Here is a 22,741-nt window from a genome sequence, read left to right on the forward strand (position 1 = left end):
ATGAACGGTGTCAGTCGCTGCTCTGGACACTGGGGTTAGCACAGTAAGGACAGACACAGACCTTGAGTTCACGGAGAGGCATTCTCATCTCCGCTCATAGGACAGTGTTAGGAGATGGGGAATCAGGTGGAGCCCTACACAAAAGACTTTCTAAAAGGATATTGCTTCATCTGAGGTATCAAAAGATTTGTCAAGAGACAGACTAGAATGTTCTGGAAGATGAGTATTCCAGAAAGAGTATTCACCTCCTGATAGAGCCAGAAGTCAAGATTAGTCCTCTCATAAAACAGAACACAGTAAATACTGCTGGAGAATAGTGAGGGAGGTGGAGCTGAGATGGAGGGAGACAAGCATTGCATCATTTACTACCTGGGAAGCCAGAATAAGTAAGGGGTGTGGATTTTATTCTGAGCCCAGTGGGCACAGCAGGAGAGTGGCATGTTGTGGGAGTTTCCGTTTCAAAAAGAGTAACCCTGAGTATTATACTGTGGACAATGGATTTCATGTGGCGGGGGAGGACAGATAAGAAAGTAAGATCCCAGAGGGTTTTTGTTGTTGTTTTTGTTTTTGTTTTGTTTTGTTTTTCGAGACAGGGTTTCTCTGGAACTAGCTCTTGTAGACCAGGCTGACCTCAAACTCACAGAGATCCACCTGCCTCTGCCTCCCAAGTGCTGGGATTAAAGGAGTGCGCTACCACCGCCTGGCAAGATCACAGTTTTCTAGGTGAGAGATATCACCTCTTGTTCTTTGTGTAAGGTAAAGCAGATAATGAACGTGGAAGGATCCAGGAACTGCTGGAGTCTTGTGCCTGCCTTTGCCCTTGGTTCTAAATCTAAATTTCTAGACAGGTTAGGACCAAGATGTGCCTTTGCTTCTTTGTGTTGACCCTGTCATGCAGATATCTCGTCTACCTGATTCTACTTAGCGGACAGAGAAATGGGAACATGAGCTATGGATGCTTGCTGGTGTCTGGCATGATGGTCAGTCAGATAAGAGAGCCTAGTGGCCATGTCCTCGGAGCAGATTGGTTCCAACCATTGCATATAGTTTCATTTGTGAGCCTGGAAGTTCAGACGCCTTCCTTGAATCTTAGAATTTTCATGTCTCAGGATGATGGCACCTACCTTAGAAGATTAATAGAATGAACTAAGTCAAAGCAGAAAAAATGCTTAGAAGTTTACTACTGTAGACCAAGTGCTCAAAAAATTTCTGGCATTCTTTTTTATCATTTGACAGAATTGCGCTGCTTATGAGGGTATATCAGCATGGTTCCTTTTCACCACTAAACCTAAGAAGTACTATATAAAGAAATCATTTTTTAGATATCTCTCCTAAATAAAAGAACTAAAATTTGTTTCTTGCTACATGCATCATAGTCAATTCCGTTTTTTTTAAACCTCTCTGTAATCAAAATAATTACCATCTGTGGGCAATCTTTTTATAGATGGGTATCTGTTTTCATCTCCAAAGCTCTTATGCTAGGTAATAACCCGCTGTACCCATTTCACAACCTGGGAGCCGAGACTCAAAAAGGTCAATTATCATTTGAAGATCCAAAGCTAGTGAGTTTGTGGTCTAGGATGTGACTCCTGGTCTGTATGACTCATAATCCTTCCTAATTTTCTCAAATAATGGGTAATAGACAGACTGCACCAGGCTATCTCCAACTATCAAACCCATCATTAAGGCAAGCAGGAAATTAGACCTCTCCCGTCTCCTTGCCCCGTGCCAGCTCAGGTTTTCAGTGTGCCTGGACTAGTTTCCACTTAAGAATGTTCTGAGCTAAATTCTTAGCCTAGTTAGCATGTATTGATCACACACTTGATGTCATTAGTCAAGCCACCAACATCAATATGAATTCATTATGGGTTTCTCAAGAAATAAAATGAAAAGGGTTGGAAATCTCTGAAAAGCTTTTCTTTTTTTTTTCATTTGGTCATTCAATCTTTTCCCATTATTCTCACTTTGTTGCTCTTGGCAATGTAGTTTAGGCTCTATTGATGTTAGCATTGTAAGCTAAATCTATATTATATGCTTTATCACTTGGCCATAAAAATTCATTTATCTTGAAATCTGAGCATGATTCTTCTTTACTGACCGAATTCTTTGTCATAAAGTTTTGTTGCGTGAGTTACGTAGTTCTAGAAAGAACAAGATACACTGTCAATTTATGAATCCTTTGTTTCTTTCTGCTTGCTCCTCCAAACAAGACCATGAATTTAAAATAGCAAGTGAATAACTATAATATTAATTACAGCATTTTTAGCTGTGTAAGCATTACAGCAAACAAAATCCAAGGTTCTCAGCAAAAAGTTCTCAAAAGATATATTTGTGCTTTCCAAGACTTGATTTTCAAACACTTTACTCCCTGGTCCATGTCAGGCAAGGGTCCTGATGATAATGTTGGGAGTCAATGCCACGTGTTTATCAAGTTGGTGTCCTTATTCATCATGCATATCATCAGTGATTAAAATTCAATAATAACTATAATACAGGGGAATGAAATGTTTGGGGTACGTTTGGAAGATTTAGAGTCATTATAAAAATACAAACTGTCTTGTTAGACCAGTGGTTCTCAAACTTCCTAATGTAGTTAATACAGTTCCCCATGCTGTGGTGATCCCCAACCATAAAATTATTTCATTGCTACTTCATAACTGAAAATTTGCTACTGTTTTGAATCATAACATAAATATATCTGTGTTTCCTGATACCACCCCCCCGCCCCAGGAGCTACAACCCATAGGTTGAGAAATACCGTGTTAGGCTATAAAGCAGGAGGCTTCTAGAACATGTTTCCCGTAAACCAGAATGAATGACAGCAAAGTGAAGCTTCCATGTTTGTTTACACAGTCACCTTGCTTTCAACTCAGAACCTTTTGAGGTGTGTTTTTCTTCTTTCTTTCTTAACACAAGTAGAGACATCAGCTTTGTGTTCAGGAAAAAACTTCTATAGCTTTTCAGAGAACCTGCAAAGCCTGGGGAGCCACACATCTTGGCTTCTCAGGATGTGTGACCCCGACTAACAAGAAACCTCCCTAGGAATGGCTTCTCTTGCATGGCTCTTCCAGGGGTTACAGAAACAAACGTCTATTAGCTGTATGTAGGACACCAATGACAGATCAAATATATGATTCTGTTTCAGCCTAGTTTAATAAAGCAATGTCTTTATTGAGGTTATTTACAGGAGCATGAATGGGGAGTTACTTTCATAAGCTTCAGTGGTTCAGGAAACATCATTGAAAACTTCACCAGTACAGGTGACATCTCACAAACCCTGCATCCTTGGTACCTACCTGTTGGCAAACAGCTCCCCTGGAAAATCCCCACAAGAGCAACTGCACATTGCTTACACCTTCGGAAGGATCTTATAACTCTCTCTTGAGTTTCATGAGCTCTTTCCCCCCTCTCCACAAGGGAATGTCCCAGTCCTAAGAAAATTGCTTCTTAGCAACCTTTGTCTTTGGAAAATAAGTGTGCCATGTTCTTATCTAGTCTAGCAGTTTTCAGACTCATATGAACCTTTTACAAACAGTGAATAAACTAGCAAACTAAGCCAGCCATAGCTCAGCTTCTCAGCTAGAGCATTTAGCTATGTAGGTAGACGTGACAAACACCAAGAGTGTTAGAACCTGCACCGTCGCTAACCTGATTAAACCTAGGTTTCCATCTGAAACAGGTGCTAAACAGAATGCAAAAAAAAAATGCACAAAAACTTTGACTAGTTAAGAGCACCTGGTGTAAAAGGCACCGCTGTCCAGAAAGGTGTGACTTGGATCCGTCTGGATAATCAGACACAGAAGTGACGGCAGACACCCTAGGGATGTGGGGTGAGGGGCACAGACAACTTTAGATTATCTAAAAGGCCTCCACTCACTGGGCCTGTACAAACACAGTCAGAAACCCAAGCCGATAAAATCAGATAAACCAACCTGAGTGCGATCACTAAATAGGAAACGGCACATCCAGTGGCAAGAGAAGTGTCTGGTGCTGTGCAGAGCAGGTTTTTGACTCTGCTACCAGAACAAGCCAGTGTGCCTCTCTTTCCCTATACCTTTTCATGGCAATCATGTGACCATCGATCATGGTTTTAATCCCTGGAGTAAAGTAGCCTAGATAGGAGCAAAATCCAAGATACAATTCCATGTAAGACTTTAATGACTGTAAACATGTAAGCTTGATCCCTATCTACAGATAAACAAAACAGGGACAGCCACCATGTAAGACACTCTGGGCAGGTTCATGTGGGTAACTCCCTGTCACGTGGCCCAAAGTGTTACCCCCGTCATTCTCTGTTTTCTTTACTTCTCACTCTAGGCTACTCTCATTCTTCCTACAAGGCAAGAAATAGAAGCAAAACTTATAGAATGCCACTAAGGGGAGGGTCTTACCTGAAACCACCTCTTGAAGGCAGGGATGAAGACTCAGATTACTTTCAATTATGCTTCAGAAATGATATCTTTCCTCCATAGCCCTGGAAACATAGAGGTTGTCTGACCAACCGTGATTTGGAAAGTAAAAAGTTTCTGAGAATTTCCTATTATATACCAGACAAAAACACAGATACTTAGGATTCAAAGATTAAAGAAATGTCTGGGGTTACAGAAATAAAAGATATCTACGACCTTCACTGAAAAGTGTCAACAAATGTCTCCCTAGTGGCAAGCACCTGATCAGTGTGGACAACGAAAGTCGCAAAAAAAATGGTTCACTTCTGATAGCCTTCACGGTAGTTGGGAAGACAAGAAATGTACATGGAGAAGGGAAATTTGTCATAGGCTTAGTAGAACTCAAAAATATGTGGTACTTTGAACAGAGCTTCTATATGTCAAAAATTATTCTATTTTAGTTATACATATTAACTCATTTAACTTATATAACTGTCTTTACAGTAGACATCAGGCAGGAAATTAACCATTCTATTAATTAAATGGTGATTGGTTAAATGACCCGCAGAATCATCTCTTGTCTGATGGAACCAAAGTTTAAACCCAGGCTGTTAAAACTCCGTCTTCATTGACATCTCTGTATGTCTCACTTCATAGACCATCTGCCACGTGGCTTCAATGGTGGGAAGACATCTGTGGATCCAGGCAATCAGGGAAGTCTTCTTGGTGGGACTTGTCTAGAAACAGGACCTTGACGAATGGGTGGAGAATTTAGCAAAGGGCAGACCCACAGCAGAGTCACTGAGTCAGCGTGAGCAGGGGACATGAAAGGATCAGGAAAGGGGTGCGGAAAGTGCTTCAGAGTCAAAGAGCTGTCCTTCCTAGTCTCACACCTTCTGCTCTACCGCTAGGGTCCCTGGGTAAAATGCATAGGTTGCCATAAAGTGGAAATACTACTAATACGAATAATGCCTATTCTGCCAGGTTACTGGGATATTCAGTAAGGTGACATCTATGACATATGTCAATTTTCCAGTACTTTAATTTTAATTACATTCACACCAGTGTGAGCCCGTGTACATGTGTGTTTGCTAGCAGAAGAAAGACTGTTTCCTAGAGCCAAGGCAGATGATAGAAAGATTCTAATCACATCCTGAGGGGCCCTGGCTACACTGTTATCCAATTAGCAGTGGGGGGCCACTGAAGGCTGCAAGCGAGAGGAGGAGGGGAGAGCACTGTGAAAAACACTTTCCGAAGACACGCAATCTGGCTGTAGCACTTCTGCGCAATTTAATTTAGGGGCGAAAGAACAGACACAGTTGGGAAGCTATTTTAGAAAGCAAAAAGGAAGCGATGGATATGGAATATGTGAATTTTTTTTCTATATATTTCGTTTATTCATTCACTCAAAAATACTCAGATATTCATTGAGCACAGTCTGTTAGAAAGTGCTCTTCTGGGCATTGCATACCAAAAACCAAAACAAGCAGATTCCTAATCTTCAGGCAGTTCAGAATTTAAGAAAACCTCATTAGTTTTATTAGGGGAATAAATTCAAAACCTAAGAAGTAAGTGTGGAAGAAGGCAAACGCTGTAGGACTTGGTATTTTAAACATGCCGGGTGATGACTCTTCCCTGACTCCACCTACATCTTGCTCATTTGTGCTTAATCTAACCTTGGTAAGACCTCAGCTGCTTTAGACAGAAACTCTAACATCTGTTCCCTGTGCTTTAAATAATGCACACAGCCTCCCAATTGTATCCAAACCAATCCGCGATCTTTCTCTTTCCACATCTAAATCAGATGTTCCCGAAGGAACAGTTTCACACACTTCCTGTCAGTCACATTTTGCTCATTGAAGTATCCCCCCCCCCCCACCTCCTGACACCCCACAACTTTGCTCTTCTTAGGAAGAGCTTTCAAATGTCGCTCTGGATTCTTCAGAGACACCACTGCCCCCTCGCGGGTCATATTTTACACACCTTTTGCTCCTGCAGCTATCAGGACAGGACTCTGTACTCTGTTCTGTTTGAAGTTGAGTTTTTGTGAAGTTCTAATGCATGAAATGAGGAAGTTTCAGCACGACTCACTAGCTTGCTTAGCATCCCATGAAACTTTTTCCTTAAGTGAGGGTTGTTGTCGGGAGTTTTTCTCTCAGTTAAAGAAAAACCACCAGTCTGCAGTGGATAAGCAGCTCTTCTATCACTGAAGGAATTGTTGGAGTAATGGAGATGTTCTTTCCTTTCTGTTCTCAAATCAGCAAGAACTTATTAGGCATGAGGGAAGCTAGAATTTATTAATGATAAAAGTGGACTGAAAGACACCAAATCCGCATTCCATGAAATTGCTTTACCTCCCCAGACAGAAGGACCTGCACTGATCATAACACATACTGTTTCTCTGGCTCTCGGGGTCTCTCTTTTGATTGTAAGACTTAGAATGATGCCTGGCAGTTACAAAGCAATTTGAGATGATCACGTGATCCTTCCTGTTCACAATATCCATACAAAATGGCTTGAAAGGGGAGGCATCAGTGATACCAAATGGAGAGTCCTAAGTAATGATGTCCACATTTAAACATTTGGATGCCACAATCATAAGCAATTAAATATTGAGCCTTGTGTTTCAAATTTTGAAAGTCTCTGGAATTTGTAGATGGGAAAGGGCAGTCTGATCTGCTGAGATCAACACTAACATTACTGGATAGATTTGCTTAGGACTCATCCGTAATTGTCATTTCTTTGTCCTTTTTGACCCTCAGTAATGTATTTTAGAAAAATTAAATGTTTGGGCTCCAGTGCAGTAGCAAATGCATTTTTGAAAATTAGCAATCATTTTCACTCAGAGTCAGGCATCCCTAAATGAGTCCTGTCATCATTTTGCACATTCTCTTGATTCCATAATGCTGTTTGCCTCACCTTGAATTTATTGACACCAATTCATTTTGCTTTGACATTGGCATTAACAAGGAAATGGCTTTGTTTCATCCTGACATTATAAAATCACCTCTCAAGACTCAGTTTGACATTGTCAGGAGGTGGCTACGGTGACAGCGAAGCCGCAGTAGACAAGAGTGACTTACAGTGATTCCCAGAGGAAGAAATCATTCAAAGAAGTTACTGCTGTGTGATTTCTGTAGTTATTTTTCATACTTAAATATCCCTGCTGTTTAGAAACCCTAAGAGGGTTTAGACCGTATTTAGAACTCTCTTGCCAAGTATACACTGGAAAAATTGAGTCTCTAAGGAGACATTTGGCTATAGCTTGACAAAAAGAAACCTCAAATTTTATTTTGGCTTTATAAAATACTCAAAGGCATTGAAATTCTGTCTTTAAGGCACAACAACAACAATACACACACACACACACACTTGGAACTAATGACACTATTATCACCTTTCAGCCCTAGACACTTGTATTTCTTAATGCTGGATATCCAAGGCCCATGGCAGGTTCTCTGCCTCCTTCTCAGTACAAACAATAAACTTGAAAATTTGTATTCAGCACAGCATGGGTTTATATAGATTATCTCTCATAATTCTTGCATTGTTTCAATCCAAAATCTCCTTGCTCACGTTTGCAATGTCCCCATAAACAGGTCCGCACCCCTCTCCTACCCTAACATATAGCAGCTCTATGCAGCCTTTCAGCCTATGCTCCAAATTTAACTAATCACCTTCCCAACTGGAAAATAAACAAACAGAAAGTTACCAGGTTCCTTCAAGGCCTCGGAGACACCTCTTCTCCCCCATCATATTACTCTCAGCGCTCTGAGTGCTCTCGTCATAATAAGAACTAATGTGTTGCTTAATGGAAAGTGAAATGAATGCTTCTGGTCCCTCGTCTCCAAACGCTGGCCATCCTTTCTCTTTCTTCTCACCTCCACCCCTTTCCCAGGGATATTTTGGATCCTCAGAGGAAGAAATTTTAATATGCGTCCCTGCCCTCCTATTGTTAATGCTTTATTTCAAACAATAGCAGCAACAACAAAAACCCATACATGGTAACCTTTAACACATCATGGTACCCAGTCTGAATTGGAGGGTAGGCACCTCCAAGTGGTTTCCCCACATGTTCCTGATTTGCTTCTTGCATGCACTGTCAATCTTGAACCTGTGCCTCCCTTCAAAACGCCACTTCTGCTCTGGCAGACACACCAAGCTCCTACTCCAAGTGTCTAGGATGAAGTCATCAAGGCAAACTTCCTGCCATTTCTTAACCTCTGACCGTTAAGCTTTCCATATCCAGGAATCTGTGTCTGTCCACTTTCTTGCTTATCTGTCCTAATAGTTAGCTCACATATTGTCTGCTTGCTAATAATAGATAGGCATACACCATCATAAAAAGACAGCAGAAAAGCTAGACAAATTTCTGTATGTACTTAATAAATAGTGATTGAATATCAAGTAAGTACCTGAGATAATTCTGCATCATGATATACCCAGTAAACAGAGAACAGGTAACAAACAAGAAGAGATCACCTATGATAAAGACATGTATAAAGGTAGAATATCACAGTCCTCAAAGCTAAAGTGTGGTGAAAGAGGTTTGTTTTCTTGAAGTTGTTTCAACTATGATTTCCTCTACTTAGAGAAGTCGTAGATATTCCATCTCAGTGATGACTGTGACTTCATCTTCAAAGATAACAACTTCTAGCCATTTGCTTCTTCCGTCATTACTTACCAATAAAAATGGACATCTGTCTTCAGATTCCATTGACTTCAGAAAATTCTTCTGGCACCCTTCTTGCCAGGAACTGTGAAATGCTTGATAAAAGAAGGGGAGACAATGTCTGGGACACTTGTTATGAGAATAGGATCATGTAGGAACTCTGAGATATTTTCTGAGATATTTTGGGACATTTAAGATTAATTGACAGCTTTACTAGAAATATGTATTAGTATCACAAATTCCAAATATTGTAGAATGTGATGGCAGGATTCATTTCTGAAATGAATTGCTATTTCATTTCAGTAAATTATACCTTACCCAACAAAACAATAAATTCTTTTGGATATGTAAAGAGGTAAGAAACACACACACACACAAAACACTGTATATTTGTTCTTGGCAATTCAAAAAGAATAAATTAGTATAAAGATAGAATTTAAACTGATAAAAATCAATCCCACTCTCGACAGCCAGAGAAAAATGTGGGTCATATTTGGTTATAAGTTATCCCAAATTCATTGCTAGGGCTTTCATTATATAAGACATGGAAGGTGCAGATCTGCATTTATGGAGCAGACCACGGATGAACACCTCATCATGAATAAACAGCCCGCATCTGCCTTTCTCAGGGCATAATGGCTTGTACTTGGGAAGGATGATCTATTCCTGGATGTGTGTTGCCCTTGTGTGTGAATACGCCTCCCATAACAGTCATCTTTCACCTTGAGCCCAGAGTAGAGGTTGCACCTTTTCATTAAATGAGAAAAGTGTCTTTTCGGAAACCAAAGGAGAAAATCTGTGATTTCTCAGTACTATCTTTATGAGCACCCTGCCTATATCTGTGTCTGAAGGTGTTGACCTAAATAGGATTTCAATACATTGTTAATGATCACTTTGGGAAAGGTGCCCAGCCTTAGGCTTGTAGGATTTGCAGCGGAATTAATTCTTTCTCAACAATAATTGAGGCTTTTTGCGTGGTGTAAAGCCAAAGTCTTTAAGGAATTTAGATGGTGCTTCTTCCTCCCATATTGGAGTTACTTGTCGTCTCTTTCCCCCTAGCGGGACACGACAGCCTGTAGCTATGTCTTCTTTAAAATAAATGGGGCCTTTTTTATGATGTTGTAAGCAGTGCTTTCCTTGGCTGGACGAGAGAAAACATCACTCCCATAACAAGCGCTCTGATAATAGATGAACACAGTAGGATGATTGCTCCCTCGGGTCAGAACCCGCTGTCCCTGATTAAGAAGACGAGGCACGTCTGACCACTGAGCTGACAGCCTCCACGCAGTTCCCGACAGGCACTTCCGCCCCATTCCTCGGACTTGTTCCTTTGCAATCAAGAAGACTGGATGTTGTCACATAAGGGCCGTGCTTGCACCACCTGTATTCCTGAGGGGTACAGGCACAGACAGGAGCACAGGTTGGGAGCAAGCAATGAGGAGTCTTTCCACATGATCACTTCCAGCTTTCCGTCTGTTACTTCAGTCTGTGCCTGGTTCTCTCTGACCTTCAAAGTTAAAAAGTTGAAGTTCAGTTGGGAAGTAGAGTAAACAGGTTGGTGGTTATCTGCTCATCCCCCCCTACACACACACACACACACAACCTTATTCTCTTGGAAACAGACCACATTTCTGTATACTGATTGATACAGATGAGCACACATTAAATGAGTATAAATTTCGCCTCTGAAAGAATGGGTACCACCACTGCAAAGTGACCTTGCAAGACTGTGGAGTGCACAGCAACTGAATACAAATGTTCACCAACCACATGCTTTGACTCCAGGCTCTCTCTAGATTCATATCCACAGAGCATACGCAGATGCTACCTTCGAGGGAGGCCGTTCACTCTCCTTCTCCCTTCAGGTTTCTTGGATTGGGGATGTGAGAAATTCATTACCCTGAAGAATTAATACTTTGTATTAGGGAGACTGAGGAGGGAACGCTAACAAAGCCTACTTGGGTTGTATTTTGCTCCTTGTAGAACACTTCTGTATAATCCACCTCCAGCCTCCCACCAACTTGAGATGGGAAGGAAGACAGGTGTATTAACTCTGCTTTAGAAGTGAGGAAAGAGCACACTAAGAGGTTAAGTGATTTCCACAAGTTCACCCACCGCATTATCCACAGAGATGAGACTTGAATCTAGCATTTAATTTTCCTCACCCTCCCTTATGCTGTTAGTATATGTGAGAGACACACACTGTCTTGTTCCCATGGAATGCCAACCTAGACTGACAGGCAAAACAAGTCAAATGAAAGTAGTCACCAAATCTGTCAAACAAATCAAAACACACAGAATTACACAAGTCTAGCAATCCTTAGATAGCTTATCAAATGACGGAGAAATTCCTCATTATTTTCTTTTGCAGGGGGAGGCTTCTTATTCATATCAGTCATGCAGAGCTGGGGAGACAGCTATGTTAACAGCACACTTGCTTTGCAAGTCTGATGACCTGAATTTGATCTCCAGAATTCACTCCCACTCCCACAAAAAAATCTAGGCATGGTGATTCAAGCTTGCTGATCCTCTACTGGGGAGGCAGAGGCAAGAGGATCTCTGAGCTACCTGGCCAGTTAGCAATCCATACTTGGAAAGTTCTGGAAGATGAGAGATCCTGTCTCAAAAAAAAATGGTGATGATGCCTTAGTAGGAACACCCAAGATCATCCTCTGGCCTCTGTAAACATGTGGGTATATGTGTGCACACGAGTGTGCCTGCACACACACACACCATACACGTACATGCACGCACACACACACACCTAAAAATTAGTCATGCAAATTAAACCCAAAAGTTTAGAAAAGCTCACTTTCTCTAATGTTATGGTTCTTCTCGAAAGACAAGCTGGATAAGCCACGTGTGTGTATACATATTGCCATGTTGGTCTGGCTCAGAAAAGTATCTGGTTAAAAGACAGATGGACAGATGTCACTAGTCAGTCCATGATAAGAGCAATGTCTCCAAGTAGAGTGTGACTTCTCGAAACAAGATTTCAAAGTTAATGGCTCCTAACTAATTTCCCTACCATGGTATACCATCCCTCACGGCCACGGGTGAGAAAAAGATTAGGAATATAGTTGGTATGCCTAGAACTTGCCCCCAAACTCCACTGAAGTCTGCAAAGTTTCTTCATGCCTCAGAATTTAACCGGCATGTTCTATTTTATGTCTTGCTCACAATTTAGGAAAGCGGCCACAAAGGCTGTGTAAATGGGTCATAATCGCAGCTCTTCAGCTCCCTGCTGCCTGAATGAGTCCTCAGTGCAGGACGCATGCCTTTGTTATTACCCCGTTTGGTGGAGGTTATTCACTCTTTGACGTTTCTTTGCAAAGGATGGGAACAATTTGGAACATCTTTCCCTCAGCGATCCCGGGCTCAGTGCAGGTGGGGAAGGTAGAGGTCACTTTATTAATACAGCCATCAAGGAAAGCTGTCATGGCAACGCATTGCATCGATTCCTTGAAGTACAGGAGGCAAAGCCAAAAAGAGACACTTTCAAGTCTATAAATACAGACCCAGCATTGCTCGAGCATAGCAGCAGCTCACGGACAGGGCCAGCCTAAATGTATGACTTTGAACCAAACACAAACAGAGAAAGAAAATGTCTCTTTGGTAATGCGATGGATCATTGTGACCATAAGGGAATAAATGACCCTCTCAGTTTCTAAAGGAAAAATGAATAGAACAAGGAATGACACCAAGTCCTGGCTGTTGCCCTCTTTGAACAATATATAAGAGCAATTTCTAGGTCTGCTTTTTGACATGTTCCAGAAAGACTAATAGAACAGAAAGAAATCAAGATTTTATAATTTGTATTTTGAAAATAGTTTTATACAGTGTTGTTTATAATGTTCAAAAAGACCCCCCACACCTATACATACAAACGCTTACATAGACACACACACATACACATACTTATATATTCATACATGTGCACACATAAACACATATTAGATCCACTTATACACACATATGCACACACAGACACACATCACATGCTCTTACACATAGACACGTGCACATGAGCACAAGCACATACACATATATATACATGTATATATGTATATACATACATACATACACAGTGCACACCTACATGCCCCCCACACACACACACACCAAAGAAACCCTGAACAATTTAGTGACACCCTTCTGGCTTTCCTCATCTAAGTTACAGGAAAAACAGGAGTAACAAAGGAAGAATTGCTTGTTCCTAGTTTCTCCCTATGAAATTTAGAGTGGATTTATAAACCATGGCGATTATGAGAGCTTGTTTATCTGCTGTGAGCAGAGCTATCTTAAAACCCTGCTGACTTCTACCAAGACTCCAAATTTCAACTTCTGGCCACACAACTCTATTTTGGTCTCACATTAATACAACCTTACTTGCCAACATCCTATGAATATCTCAGGCACACTTTTTGAAAGCATTTCAAATACTGGAGCATCAGAAGGTAACAGATTATGTGGCATTATATTGGTCATGCCATAAATAATTTTTTTCTTATAAACAGCAAAAGGAAAACACAGTAAAAGAAACCCTACCAAAAAAGAGGTCAAGCTACTACCAAAGGAGTATCAGCTTTTTTCTGTATCTAAGTCAGATTTTACCATAACAAAAGGAATTGTGTGTATCAAGTAACTATTCACATCAATCCTGGGTCAAAGGTTATATGAGGGATTTAAAAAGGAAGCCTCCTGTTTACTGAGATAAGACGCCCTTTATAGTCAATAACAATAAAGAATGTCTAGATAAACTTAAAATAAATGTCACCAACTAAATTCAGTTTGAAGCTGATCCATATAGAAGAACACCAAATAGAGACATAACTGGGAGTTACATGTGAGGTGAAATTTTGCTCTTGTCACTTTAATCTACAACTTCATACAGCAGAACAGAAAGAACATGAGCATTGTACTGGGATGTTCATTCTCACGCCAGCTCCACAAGTTAACGACGGATGCTTAGAACCTTGTGATGAGCAGGAGTGCAGAGCCCAGTGCCATGGAGCACCACGATTAAATAGCAGCATCTCATTTTAGTTCATTTTGTGTTGCCATAACAGAAGGTCACAGACTAATTTATAATAATAAATAGCTAGTTAAGAGCTAAAGTTCTCTTTCTTATCATAAAGCGCTAGTATTTTATAATAAAATGCTGGGAGACATCACACGTTAGAAAGAAAAATGCCCATTTATCTTAACATGTGAGCTTTCGTTCATCCTTGGCAATACTTCTAAAAGGTCCCACTTCTTAAGAATGTTATAATGTGGGGGCTGGAGAGATGGCTCAGCGGTTAAGATCATTGCCTGCTCTTCCAAAGGTCCTGAGTTCACTTCCCAGCAATCACATGGTGGCTCACAACCATCTGTAATGAGGTCTGGCGCCCTCTTCTGGCCTTCAGGCATATACACGCAGAAAGAATATTGTATACATAATAGATAGATAGATAGATGATAGATAGATAGATAGATAGATAGATAGATAGATAGATAGATAGATAGATAGATAGATGATAGATAGATAGATAGATAGATAGATAGATAGATAGATAGATAGATGATAGATAGATAGATAGATAGATAGATAGATAGATAGATAGATAGATAGATATTTTTAAAAAGATAAAAGAATGTTATAATGTCAACTAGACTTCAACATGAAGGAGCCAGAGCAGTCTCCTACACCTGGGAAGACAGAAATGATACTATAGATGCAAACGTGTTTCTCACTCTCAGCCTAGACCTCTGGCATTTCTACTTTATTTTTGTGAGAGATGATTTGAATTTGAACTTCCACTAGACCAGTAGAACTCTAGAAGTTAAGCAATTCAGAAATGCTATTAACAGATACCTCTGCCCCATCAGTGTGGTTTGAAACCACATTCGTTAAGAGGTAAAGTGTGAAATTTATTATCTAAGGGGTGGTTCCTTAACTCCTGGACCTGGAGTCATCCATACCTATGAGTACAAACCACTGTACTGTCTGATACCATTTCCTGTGTTTCTCATGACCCCTCCCTTCCATATGATGTGCAATTTTCAAGGATTACCATTCAAGCTCGAGCCTAAGCTGACATGAGTTTCTTTGTCTAGATCTTGTCTAGATGGTTCGCAAAGTGGCAATGAATGCTGGTATAACTGCTTTAATGGGAGTAAAGAACAAGTCACATGACAAGGATACCTGTGGGTCCTCTTCTCCTTTCGCTGTACACAGGCTTAAGAAAGCAATCCGCTCTAGTATTTCTGACCTACCTACCTGCAGTTTCTTTAATTCCAATGGCTGTGCATCTGTAAACTTGATGTTCTTTTGATCTAGAATTGACAAGCCTGCTTCCTGTCCTTTTTCCCAGTGTGCATCAACAACAGCTCTTCAGTTTCATGGATATGAGTGCACTCTGACCTAGAACATCATTGTTTTACTCTTTACATTGGTTGAGGAATAATTCCTTGTTGGTGAGAGAGGAAGTTGTGCCAGCAATTATAGGACATTGAGCAGCATCCTTGACTACTACCCATCCCTGGCATGCTATCTCGACCCAATCATGACAATCAGAAATATAAATGAATAAATAAATAAACAAACAAACAAACAGCCTCTACCTACTGCCTAATATCCTGGGAATCATAATCTCTAAATTATTGTAACCTACTCCTATCAATTAATGTTCAAGGACTTCCACCAACTGTTATTTCCTTCAGTTTTCCCAGTTTTTCTTCTAATCATTCCAAAACGCTTTCTGGCTGATTCAGTCCCTTGAGACTTACATTACACATTTGCTCTGCCCAATTCAAAGTAACCTTCTTCTCCTAATCTTCCACTTCATATGTTAATTCATAGATGGTCTTCTATAAACAGGGAAGTATGTTTATGATTATTTTCATAATCATGTGACCACTCCGTTTTGTTGACATTTTTCTTCCAACCATTCTTCAGGGTGTTGCTTTCTCTGCATATGGCTGGGACTCTGGCACTGAGACTCTCATTTGGACATGGTTGATATTCCACCACCATGAAATTGTGGACTTTGTGTTGGATGACAATGACCTTTACCACCCATTTTCTACACCTCCACCTCCATAACAAACTGTCTCCTGGACCTCAAAGTAGTTTTCCCAAGTATTCATAAAACATTTTAGAAGAATTTACACACTCCTCACAGCCAATAAGTCTAAAAAAATTATTCATTGACTTTTCTAACTAAATTCCTTTCTTAGTGCCTTTCCTTAATAAATTTCTTTCAAATGAGACCTTAAAACCACTCATGCTGGTTATGCAAACTACCTTCATGTGTGCCCTTCCTTCTCTCCATTGTTCCAACCTAGCCCCAGCCCATTCTTTTGAGAGTCTGGTCTCTTTTCCACCAGTCTATCTTTATCTAAAGTCACCTTTCTTTTCCCTTCAAAACTCGAGATGCCTCATTTACCTTTGACAGCTTCTCAATGCCCATTTCCCAAACTCTGCAGAGTATACATAAAAATAACCACAGCCTCAATGCCCCTGGCATTCTACCCCCCTTTGTCCTATATGCAGCCCGCCTTCCAAGCACAGCCCACTAATCATTCGCTGAGATAATGTTTGTGTCTCTCAGTCAAGTTCCTGCCAGAAAACAAGCTTTTCTAGGTATTTCAACAAAGAAACATTATTAAAGAAAATGGGATAATAATATTTGAAGACTAAACATCAGAATATGGCACCAATGTAACTCTTGGCCAGTAAGTGCTCATGCAGGAGTAACTATCACTCAGAGGTCAAGAAATTACAAGAAAGAAGAGGGGCTTTTTAGAAACCAATAGGGTAGATGAGAGACTTCATAAACCTTAGAACTACATCTTTGAAGAGGGCTGATGTCTGCCTATACATGTAGCAGTGCTTTGGAGATACGGTACCAGGATGGTGCAGAGATCTATGTGGCTCAGTGAGAAACTGGTTCTGAGTAAAGATGAGCAAAGGAAATCTGAGATAAAGAACCATTCCTGGGCAGGCAAGCCATTAAGAACGAAGAGTGAAGGGGCTTCACACACCCCCGCTTTCCTTCTCCCCTCTGTGGTCCATTGTTGGTGGAATCCAGCACAACCTGTAGGGATTTTGTTGTAAAAACCAAAGAGGGGAATCAGTGTTCAAAGATAAATTCTGCACAACCTAGGTAGCCTCTTGGCATCTCTTTGCTTTAACACGCACAGTCTTTCCATCCATGGCGCTCTTTGACATGTATCTATCTGCCTTGTGTGCACCGTTGTTTAGATATGACTCCTTCTCTATAATTTTTTCTATTCTCCAAAACATAGGCACCATCATTTGTGTTCACCTAACATTTTTCAAATACTTACTTTGTGGTCTTTTTCTGCCTTGTCTGACTGTCTCTGGTTGTGTTTGTTGATTTTCCACCAAATTGTGAACTCCTTGACGGCAGTTAGAGTGGTAGCCACAAAACATAGCAGGATGCTAGTCGTGGGCAAACGACTGAGGTGGATGAAACTAATAAGGACGTTTTAATGAAATCAGCGCTAGATCCCTTTTAGAATGTATTTCATCTCCTTAAGTAAATTAGAGCTCTATGAGAACAGAGACTATGTTTTGTGTTTGTTTTTATTGTCTCCATGGTGTTCAGTACAAGGTCTTACATGCTGAAGAAGAGCTCCTTGATACTTAACCATCTAGTTTGTTCATTAACCAACAGAATTTGGGTACTAAATGACATGAAGATGGAGCATGAGGTTATAAGCATCAGGTAAGAACTGCAGTTAGATTTAAGTGTGTTTCTAGCATGTGATCCCAGCCATTAGATGGTATTGTATGCACGGTAAAATTCTGTTCTTGTTGAATTTTAATAGGATGGGCACCATCAAGAACCCAAATGTAATATACTTTATCATAAATTCTAAAATAATAAAATGTATGCTAAGTTCCATTTTTTCCTGTTTATTATTACCCAGGATATGTTCCCCCCGGTCCATGAGATGACTGATCCTGGGCTACATCTGTTTCTTGTGTGTTTATTAAATTTTTTCACAACCATCCAAATCAACTAGCAGATTATTTACATGTAGGGAACGTATTGAATTTTAACTTAATCACTGGCTTCTTAGGAAAAAGAAACCTCTGCTCAACAGCTGTTTTGCATTCAAGTCCGAGAGGAAGAAAAATAGCTTTGCAAAAAAGAGGGGAGTGATATTTAATTAACTATTGATTTCTTCTCAATTATTCAAGGCAAGCAATTATCGATATTGATGGAACAGAGATTTCCTTATGTCTAGTGCCCAAATGAAAGGAAATATCCCATTTTGCAATCTGCCTCCTAGAACAAGAAATGGTCAGAATCTTTAACTTTAAATGGAAATGGTTACCTGGATCTGTTTATTCCATGTTGCCGCAATTAAACAGATATTTCTTGAGGTGTAAGCAAAATGAAACCCCTAATACCTTTGTATACTTTCCCAATGAACAACAACAACAATACACCAGGACTTTTATCTGCTTTGTCCAAGAATCTAATCACCCTGTGCTTGGGAGCCATGTTTCATAGGTACATGTCTTGACATGCCAAGAAATAACTTACAAAATACCACAATTTGGGTTCAATCTAAGCCACCCACCGAGAGGCAGCTTGTATGCTTGATGCTTATAATCCATGTGACACTGCCTTGTGTCCCAGCATTTCAAACATGAATGATTTACTAGTGCTAATTATACCAATGTATTATGCACCTGTCTTCTATGTCTCCCCGGAATGTAGAGGAACGTAGTCACACTGAACCCTGTGTAGGCACTTTATTATTAGCCCTGTGGATGCCCAGTGCCACCTTTCCTCAACCTATGCATACACAAGAGCACTCATACGTTTATGTGTATGGGTGGAGCCCCTCTTGAAGACCACATGAGTATTGAAGTTTGATTAATGGACAAATCAAATGCTATCTACTACTGAGTTACTACTTGGAAGGTGGGAACTATTTGATAAAAATGTTTTGTCTTTAATAGCACCATTGTGGTGTGTATGTGTGTGTGTATGTGTGTGTGTGTGTGTCCATGTGATATCTTTGGAGAAATTGGGCCATGACCTTTTCTTTGAATGAAATCTCTTATAATTTACAAAAAGCTCCTTTTTCTGCTCTGTGCCCCGCCCTCTGTCCAGAGTGGTCTGTGTGTTAAGTGCTTAAGCAGCAAACGTTGCTGGAAAGCGCTCCTTCCTGGCTCTCTTATTCTTGGTTGTTGTGTTAATTTCCCTGGGTTCTATTTAACATTCTGCTAAATCAGTGAAACCTTGATTATCTAAGAGAATACAAGACATTGAATTAATGAGGATAACGGGAATTTGGAAGATATGAGAAATTATTAGAGGTGAAAGTTCTGTGACGGAGGCTGCAAATGAATTTTAGCCAGGAGCTGCGGCTTGATTTTTCCAGCCTGATTCTATGCCTTGATGGATGTAATGAAATTTTGGTAATCAGGGTTTCACTGTTGCATTTATTACTGTTCCCAAATCAAGGTAACCTTGGGCTCTACTTCCCATATTTACAAAGCAATAAAAACCCCTAATGGGCTGTCAGGGACAAATGTGACTGCTCTTCCTCACATGCCTCCCACGAAACAAGCTCTCCCTCTTCCCATCTGGCTGTCGCCTGCCTGGAGCATGCTACTTTCGTCACATCCCAAACCTGCATTCCCCTGCTTCCCTGTGGCCTCTTTGCATGCACAACAAGGCTGGAACTGGTGCAGGGACGATGAACGTCCTGACCTGAGAGGTTGTTGGTCATTTTCGCAACACCGCTTTGCATTTTAAAGAGCACACATCCGACTTCAAGGTTCGCCATTCTTGTATCAGGCACTTGTCCTTTAAAAGCTAGGAGGTCACGAAAGGTCCCGGGTACATAAGAATTTCCAAACCAGGAGCATTGCATTACTTAATATTCGATAGCCTGAACTGGAAAATAACTAAGATTGCAGGGGGAAAAAAAACTATACGAAAACGCCTAATATGATGGAAGCAAAGACAGCTACATTTGTTTGGAAATTGGAGTCACATGCTTAGCTTGTGGAGGGAAGGGGGAAGACAAGATCGATAGAGAATTTCTTTTTTAAAGCTGAAAACATGATGTTCCAGATGAACTTAAATTGATTCTGTTTCTCCTCCCCTCCCCCTCCCTCCCCTCGTTCTGCAGCTAATGTCTGCGACAATGAGCTCCTACACTGCCAGAATGGAGGGACCTGCCACAACAATGTGCGCTGCCTGTGCCCAGCCGCCTATACCGGCATCCTTTGTGAGAAGCTGCGTTGTGAAGAGGCCGGCAGCTGTGGCTCCGACTCCGGCCAGGGAGCACCCCCACGGGGCTCCCCAGCACTGCTGCTGCTGACCTTGCTGCTGGGGACAGCCAGTCCCCTGGTGTTCTAGGGGTCACACCAGCCCTCCGACAGGCCTGTGCTGTGGGGACGCAGACACAACCCAAGTGATTGCTACTAACATAGAAAACACGCACACCCACTCCAACACAGTGTACAAGCGAAGAGGGCGTAACTGAACTAAGCCATATCTCTCAGACCCGGACAGCACATCCGTAGGAGTCAAGACTGTTTGTTCATCACTGACTCCAGAGGAATTGGCAGCTGTGGCTATTATCACTGCAAATCTCATTGCCAGCTGCAGAGCCCATTGCAGACTGGAAAGGCTGCGAGAGCGTCCCCAAAAGAAAGACAAAAACAAACTGATCTATCAACCTAAAAGGAAAAAAAAAATTCGCTACTCTACCGTGGTGCACCCTAGTACCGCTCTGCCCAGTGTGTGGACCAACCAAATAGAAGCATTCTTTGCTGTCAGGTGCATTGTGGGTATAAGGAAATCTGTTACAAGCTGCCATATTGGCCTGCTTCGGCTCCCCGCCCCATCCCTTCCAACCTGTGCTTTAGTGAAAGTTGCTCTGTAACCCTTGTTGGTTGAAAGGTTTCTTTGTCTGATGTTAGTGATATACATGTGTAACAGACCCCTTCCAAAGCGCAAGCCAGTCATACCCCTGTATATTTTAGCAGCACTGAGAGCCCAGTGCCAGCTCACACCCACTTCACAAGAGTGGCTAGAGGAAAGAGAAAGTGTATCTATCCTTTTGTATTAAAATGAAGTTATTTTTCTTGAAATACTGTAATATGTAGATTTTTTGTATTATTGCCAATTTATGTTACCAGACAATCTGTTGATGTATCTAATTCGAATCAGCAAAGACTGACGTTTGATTTTTTTGTCCTCTCTTTGCTTTGGTTTTGTTTCGTTGTGCAGAGATTTCTCTGAATGGGCAACGAGCGTGCTGGCATCAAAGAATATCAGTTTACATATATAGCAAGTGTAATAAGATTCCACCAAAGGACATTCTACATGTTTTCTTGTTGCTTTAACGCTGGAGGATTTAAAGAATAAAAATTCCTGCATAAATGACGTCAGGAATTTGCATTGCCGCTTCTTAAGAGGAAAAGGAGCAACCCTCCGAGAGTTTCACAGTCACTTCACTGATTTTGTGTGGACCGAACACAGTCAGCTGACGTCATCAGTAGCCCAGGAAGATGGATGGATAGTCACTAGCTTGGACAGCGTCTGCAAAATACGAGACTATTTTCCACCTGGGAAAAATCCTAACCGCAAGAACAGGGAGGAAGAAATGTCTAAGTGATTGCCAAGATTATGCCAAAGCCTGTTGGCAGAGTACTGAGAGACTTTTATTTTTAAGTCATGCTATTTTCACAGATTTATGGTGATCATGTGACTCTAGGGATGCTGATCGATGTATCCTTCCAAATACAGTGTTTACATGGAGTATCATAAGAGGCCACCTGGGGAACCAGGACAGCAGCAGGGAAATTGAGTGATTAGCAATTTGACTTTGAATATATTCTAAGTATTTAAATGAAATATCAAAATATACAGCAGCAAGTAGACATAACTGCTGTTCCTGAGAATAAAGTCTGTTTCAAGTACTGCCCAAGGTGTAATAAATTCTTGTTTCTGCCTTTTATTAGGCCAATTACCGTACAAGACAGCAAAGGGAGCCGGGGAGGGGGGAGAAACACTGCAAAGTTCTGGAGGGGGTGGAACAGTGCATGTTCTGTCCCAGGATACTGCCACCCCACAGGTGACAAATGTGTCAGCAGCAGCATCTCTCAGAATCAGAAACAATTATGAGGCCAAGACAGAAGCTTAAGGACAATGAAGTCCTACGTGACTTGGTGGGACAATAACCTATGTCAGTATTAGGTCAGAAGCTCGTTCCAGGCTCAAGTCTTCACTCTGCTGCCAGTCTTTGCTGAGCAAAGGGGGAGGAAATGCCTTCTGATAAATAACCCGAGTCAAAACTAGATGAAGGAACAGCATGTCTTATTGGTTTTGTTCCCAGAAAAGCCAATTCAAAGAAGGCAATAAAAGGTAAGCAGGTAATGCCTGTTCTGCCTGCTACCCCACGTCCAAGTCGATTGAATGTTTGTTATTCAAACCAACAGCCTCTTTTGATATAAGAAATAGGGAAAGATGAAAATAAATTAGCGCTTTGGCTTCGTGCCAGAGTGGCCAACCAGAAATGGCAGATTTACATTAGAAGCATAAATAGAAAATTATATTCCCAGCTCACCAAAGAATACACATGAAAATGCTGATAGCCTACAGAGTGTGAGATTACTTCTAATGAGGTGGACTTCTTA

The 22,741-nt window shown here is 41.0% G+C and overlaps 1 protein-coding gene across 7 annotated transcripts in view; it reads left to right on the top strand.

Annotated features, from left to right (window-relative positions):
- Positions 1–22,032, top strand: part of Ntng1 (netrin G1) — a 337,207-nt gene extending 315,175 nt beyond the window's left edge. For 5 of the 7 annotated variants that reach the window (XM_075981566.1, XM_075981570.1, XM_075981571.1 and 2 more), the window contains one exon: positions 20,227–22,032. In XM_075981566.1, coding sequence (XP_075837681.1) covers positions 20,227–20,456 — 230 coding nt within the window. In that variant the 3' untranslated portion in view covers positions 20,457–22,032. The remainder of the gene's footprint in view (positions 1–20,226) is intronic. The other 2 variants (XM_075981565.1, XM_075981567.1) reach the window with 1 other exon arrangement.
- The last annotated feature ends 709 nt before the right edge of the window (positions 22,033–22,741 follow it).

Source organism: Microtus pennsylvanicus, chromosome 7, assembly GCF_037038515.1.
Source record: "Microtus pennsylvanicus isolate mMicPen1 chromosome 7, mMicPen1.hap1, whole genome shotgun sequence".
Taxonomy (NCBI): Eukaryota; Metazoa; Chordata; class Mammalia; order Rodentia; family Cricetidae; genus Microtus; species Microtus pennsylvanicus.